This window comes from Cherax quadricarinatus, chromosome 70 (genome assembly GCF_038502225.1).
Source record: "Cherax quadricarinatus isolate ZL_2023a chromosome 70, ASM3850222v1, whole genome shotgun sequence".
NCBI lineage: Eukaryota > Metazoa > Arthropoda > Malacostraca > Decapoda > Parastacidae > Cherax > Cherax quadricarinatus.
In genome coordinates this window covers 15,550,642-15,557,076 of record NC_091361.1, presented here as the reverse complement: position 1 = coordinate 15,557,076, position 6,435 = coordinate 15,550,642, and the positions used below count along the sequence as shown (strand labels likewise).

The 6,435-nt window shown below is 41.7% G+C and overlaps 2 protein-coding genes across 2 annotated transcripts in view; one reads left to right on the top strand and one right to left on the bottom strand.

The window, feature by feature from the left end:
* Positions 1–375: 375 nt before the first annotated feature.
* The window catches only part of LOC128696753 (uncharacterized), a 17,398-nt gene continuing 11,338 nt past the window's right edge, over positions 376–6,435 (top strand). The window contains exon 1 of the mRNA XM_070099906.1: positions 376–958. The gene's annotated coding sequence lies outside the window, so the exon portion shown is untranslated. The remainder of the gene's footprint in view (positions 959–6,435) is intronic.
* Positions 4,147–6,435, bottom strand: part of LOC128684496 (uncharacterized) — a 3,343-nt gene continuing 1,054 nt past the window's right edge. Inside the window, exon 2 of the mRNA XM_070099885.1 lies at positions 4,147–4,752. Coding sequence (XP_069955986.1) covers positions 4,339–4,752 — 414 coding nt within the window. The 3' untranslated portion in view covers positions 4,147–4,338. The remainder of the gene's footprint in view (positions 4,753–6,435) is intronic.

Sequence of the window (6,435 nt, the reverse complement as noted above, 5' to 3'; positions counted from 1 at the left end):
CCATCCATGCTGTGGTGACCAACCATCCATGCTGTAGTGACCAACCATCCATGCTGTGGTGACCAACCATCCATGCTGTGGTGACCAACCATCCATGCTGTGGTGACCAACCATCCATGCTGTGGTGACCAACCATCCATGCTGTGGTGACCAACCATCCATGTTGTGGTGACCAACCATCCATGCTGTGGTGACCAACCATCCATGCTGTGGTGACCAACCATCCATGCTGTGGTGACCAACCATCCATGCTGTAGTGACCAACCATCCATGCTGTGGTGACCAACCATCCAGGCGGTGGTGACCAACCATCCATGCTGTGGTGACCAACCATCCATGCTGTGGTGACCAACCATCCATGCTGTGGTGACCAACCATCCATGCTGTGGTGACCAACCATCCATTCTGTGGTGACCAAACATCCATGCTGTAGTGACCAACCATCCATGCTGTGGTGACCAACCATCCATGCTGTGGTGACCAACCATCCATGCTGTGGTGACCAACCATCCATTCTGTGGTGACCAACCATCCATGCTGTAGTGACCAACCATCCATGCTGTGGTGACCAACCATCCATGCTGTGGTGACCAACCATCCATTCTGTGGTGACCAACCATCCATTCTGTGGTGACCAACCATCCATGCTGTAGTGACCAACCATCCATGCTGTGGTGACCAACCATCCATTCTGTGGTGACCAACCATCCATTCTGTGGTGACCAACCATCCATGCTGTGGTGACCAACCATCCATGTTGTGGTGACCAACCATCCATGCTGTGGTGACCAACCATCCATTCTGTGGTGACCAACCATCCAGGCGGTGGTGACCAACTATCTATGCTGTGGTGACCAACCATCCATGCTGTGGTGACCAACCATCCATGCTGTAGTGACCAACCATCCATGCTGTGGTGACCAACCATCCATGCTGTGGTGACCAACCATCCGTGCAGGTAAGCAGGATTTTTTGCTGATGAAGATTTCAAACTGATTTCTCCCTCTCTCTGTATTCCATTTCGTCCCACCTTTCTCCCTACCCTGCTTCTTCTTCACATCGCTTCTGTTTCTACTTTCAGTTGTTGACCTACTCTGTCTCTTTGCCATTGTCCACTTCTTTCCAACTTTTTATTTTACACCCTTTATACAGACTCTCCCCCTCATCATCGTCTCTATCAATTAAGCTTTCCATTCCTTCCACACATTTTTCCGCTCATTCTTTCACATTATTGTCAAGAATTCCCTCCTCGACCCTAGTGCTCCAGGAAAAAAAGTACAAACCCAGAAGTCACAGCAAAATTGAAAATGAATGACAGAAGGATTAGTTCAGTATATAAATAAAGACAGTCTTCAAAAAATGTAGCTAACTGATAGACAGAGGAGAAACAACCAGAAACTATAGCTCCAATGGTGACAACTCTCGGCTGGATTCCTCTTAGTAAGAAGAGAAACAATAGAAGACATGTGGAAATAATAACAAGGAAGTAAAAGAGATCTGAAGAGTGTAGAATCCTGAATATTGACGACCTCAGAGACTATTATAGAAGAAATAATGAAAGGATGGGGGGGACAAAGATATTAGATAAGTAAATTACAGCCTCCACTAAAATACTCATGACCGGACTAGGAGTGTGAGGATAACAAGTCACATCTTAGAGTAAGATGAGAACTGAGCAAAAAGTTTCAGTACAAAAGCTGCTATTTATAAGAGGTTTCAACCACAAGACAATAGATTGTGAGAAGTGTGATCTTCACAGAAAATCAGAAACAGAGAACAAGACTAATGAAGGTAGTAGTGAAAAATTCCATAAGAAAACATGCGTAGAAACTACAAAAATGAGATTCGTGTATAAATTAGCGTGACTTAACTTTCACCTTAACTAAATACTTAAAAGAAATAGTAAATAGAGTATCAGTGAAAGCCAGTGACTCTACAGTGACTGTACGGTGACTGTACAATGACTGTACGGTACTAAGATCTCAATGTTTGGCAGAAGTACAACCAGAAAGAGAGGGGCAGGATGTACAATAACAGAACCCTCACGGGAGGTTCCTTGATGCTGGTGAGGAGCTCTTGATCTAAGGAACTGAATCTGTATTCCAGTTCTTTAAAACAAGTCTAAATAGCTTCCATTTTTCCCAGGCGCTGTGTGACTCCTACGGGTTCATCGCTCTTGAATGTGCTATTACAAGAAATAGATTACAAAAGCATTGACTATGTAGGAATGAAAGATTTCTTGAAGAGTCTAATTGGAAAGAAAAGATAATGGTCGGGCAATCCAAGAGATAATGAAGCGCCTATCTAAGCCAGAATTTTGTTGAAAGATGCAAAATGATTAATGTCGAAAAGGACGAGCAGAAATGAGGTCCTCTTGGTTTAACCAGAGCTACAGAGAAAACATGCAAAATAGACAGAAAATGGAGAAGACAGATAATTTGGAAATAAAGACGAGAAATAGAAATAAATATGCAAGAATAAGAAGGGATGCAGAGTGGTAACTAAATTTTTTTATACATACCAAGGCCAAATAATATAGAATAACACCGTAAACGATCATATAAAATGGTTTGAAATGGAGTAAGATCACCCAGAGAATAGGACAGAGGAGGTTTATTAGAAATTAGCAGAAGACTCAGGATGGTAGTGTGTATCTAAGAAGGGAAAGCTGGTATGAGAAAGGAAGGTGAAAGCAATAGTCAGCAGACTCTGGACAGCACCCGTTCATTTAATGAGGTGATGAAGTTTCAGTAGAAGCTGGACACGATTAAAGCCCTGAGGTCTGACAGCCTATGTCCATGCTTATAGTATGGACACAGAGTGAAAACCAGGAAGTCATTAGAAGTGGGAAATTACCAGAGAGCCGGAAACATGTAAATGTCTCCCCAGTATACAAGCAAAAAATCAGGGCAGAATCACAATATCCGCACCGAGTGAGGACATCGTAACCGCATTTAGTACGGACGAACATTATTACTGGCAACCAGCACAGATTTTTCAAAAGGCAAAACTTGCTTCATGAATCTGCTGAAGATAACCCTTTAGAGGGCAGGCACGACAAGATGCCTGGTCTATGACACCGTTCAGTGGTGCCAGCCATATGGCGAGGCACGACAAGATGCCTGGTCTATGACACCGTTCAGTGGTGCCAGCCATATGGCGAGGCACGATAAGATGCCTGGTCTATGGCGAGGCACGACAAGATGCCTGGTCTATGACACCGTTCAGTGATGCCAGGTCTATGGCGAGGCACGACAAGATGCCTGGTCTATGACACCGTTCAGTGGTGCCAGCCATATGGCGAGGCACGATAAGATGCCTGGTCTATGGCGAGGCACGACAAGATGCCTGGTCTATGACACCGTTCAGTGATGCCAGGTCTATGGCGAGGCACGACAAGATGCCTGGTCTATGACACCGTTCAGTGGTGCCAGCCATATGGCGAGGCACGATAAGATGCCTGGTCTATGACACCGTTCAGTGGTGCCAGCCATATGGCGAGGCACGATAAGATGCCTGGTCTATGGCGAGGCACGACAAGATGCCTGGTCTATGACACCGTTCAGTGATGCCAGGTCTATGGCGAGGCACGACAAGATGCCTGGTCTATGACACCGTTCAGTGGTGCCAGCCATATGGCGAGGCACGATAAGATGCCTGGTCTATGGCGAGGCACGACAAGATGCCTGGTCTATGACACCGTTCAGTGATGCCAGGTCTATGGCGAGGCACGACAAGATGCCTGGTCTATGACACCGTTCAGTGGTGCCAGCCATATGGCGAGGCACGATAAGATGCCTGGTCAATGACACCGTTCAGTGATGTCAGCTCTCTGGCGAGGCACAGCAAGATGTCTGGTCGATGACACATATGAAGCTGTCTTACCTGTTTCCAGTCACCTAGGTCATCGTCCAGGTTACCTCCTTTCAAATCAGTACCAGATCTAATTGCGTAACGATTATTATTACAATGTTTCAAGGTCTTTGTAACAAGACTTCGCAGCTGTTACAATTTTCTGAAAAAAAAAAAATAACACGGGACTATGTGAATAGTCATCATTTGATCAGTTTTGTCAACAGTAAAATAAAAAAATTGTCAATATCCATATGTAAAGTTATTTAACCACTAAGGAAAAGTAAAACAATATTTTATTTATTTTTGTTTGAAGTTATTAGGGCTACAAACAACTAACAGAATATTCACATGCTGAAAGGTTCAGTGGTTACACAAAGAGAATAATGGAAATAGAGTGACAGATGAAATGGTAGAACAGATAGCAAACTACAAATTGGCAGACAAGAGTTAGAAGTGGCAAAGCTTTGGATGTCGTTAAAGATACTAGAAATTTGTGCCTTGGAAGGTCTGAGCATTGGTATCCAAGAAGTTCATATTCCGCAGTCTGTTCATGAAGGTGATCACTGAAGGCAAGACGGCCTCAGCAGCGTTGAACCTATGTAGGTCCTCTTCCTTGATTGTTCTGCCCTCGACATCTGCTGCGGACCTCCAAGCCTTACGAGAAATGGGCATGAACTCCAGCATTATTTGAGAAACTTTCTCGGGGTCGTTGGACGGCTCACCCGACACTCTCTCGAAGACCTCAGCTATCTCTGGAAGAAGGTCAATGGTGGCAGCAACAACTTTGTTGTAAGAGCCAAGTTCTGCTGTATCTTCTGGCTGCAGAACCCCAGTAGCTTGGTAGTTCTGGGGTAATGCCGATGCCAAGGTGGCACACACAGCCAAACTCGCAACAAACTGTAAAAAAAAGTATTTTTAAATATATACATTTTTTTTAATTTCAAGTAAAAGCACAACTGTTAATATTATTTAAATGATGAAGAACTCTTTAGAGATACTATGCAGGTCATGATAATGTTTTTCAACCGCAGAATCTTCCCCAGACATTGTTTTATGTTGGTATTCCAAGAGCGTTGAACTATATGGCTCCCTTTTAATGAATATTCTTTGGTGGATGTCCTTTGAATAATAATAATAATCTATTTCTCAAGATTATGTTACATTCTATCATATTACATAAAAAAGAGTAAAAGAAGGTTAACATGAAAAATAAACAAACAAGAATCAAACAGTATTGGTCTTTACTTATTTAATAGAGACTTGAACATTTAGTAAGGAAGAGTAATCAGAGAGTGTCTTGGGTACATTGTATACTGAATAAACCAGGAATATGAGGTAAAGCTCTGGAAACAGAACGTTTGGTAAAGAAACTGAAAGGGAAAATCTTTCTGAGCACAAAGTAACTTAACAAGTTATTACGGAACTGGCTTTTCTCCCGGACATGGGCTCCCATATCAGGATTTCACCTTAGTCCAAGTCTGTGTACATTTATGGAAGTTAAAATAGTGTCATAGAGTCATTAAGATTACGGTAATTAGACGTGATTTTTTTCTTACCCCATTTTACGTAAAAGAAAAACATTCAGATGATGAGACCTGTTACCCGGACCCACTGGTAGTGTCATCTAGCTATTCCAGCTCTACTGTAAGGAAATCTTTTATGCTCCCGTAGCTACTGAAGCCGAAGTGGAATACTTGAAGATATTCTCGTCATCCTATCTGAACTTCCCAGCTCAGGTTGGCAGATTTCAATGCTTTTTGTGTGAGACTTTTCGCGTGTGATAAAATACTGTAACTAACATACAGAATAGGATAGACTTATCCAACATTTATGGAAGTTAGCTTGTGGTTTCTGGCTATTTAGGTACCAGTGTGGTAAAACTGATTGTAATCACCCAAAAAAAAAACACTAAATAATACTGTGCATTCACCATTTAATGACAAACTGACCAGCTAGATTTAGGACTACCTTGCATAGACTCGAACTCTGCCCTTTTCTTGACTCTATTATACTTGTGCTATTGCAGTTTTCGCGAGTCAGTAACGGTGTTTATTTGTGTGTCATGCGTTCATTAGTATCGTTCGATTAAGATTTATTTGCAGTGGTTTACACTTCTGTTATTGTTGATTTACTAGTTACGGTTTAATATCCCAGAGGAGTGGATAAGAGTATTTATTACATTATTATCCTATAATCATTATTATCCTATATTATGGGATCCCAAGTATATTATAAGCAAATTTTCTTAATTATAAGCAAAAATGGTTGATATTATAAGATAAAATAATTTCGAAATGAATAAATTAATCAATCTGTTCCTGATCATTAACGACTGGGACATGATTTTGGCACACGTTGGTTACAAACTTAGATAAGGCAGTTTTTATCATACTTTAAAAAGTTTCACTAAATTTCTTGGAATCAGGTATTTTTAAGATCAGTTCTACCTCAGGTTTGGATCGGAACTGATTTCTGTTGTTGGTATCTTATTTAATGATATATGGCGTCACACTTGAAATCAAATATCAAAATATAGGTCTGACAAAAGCAACAAATAAAATTAAATTGTTCTAAATGTGT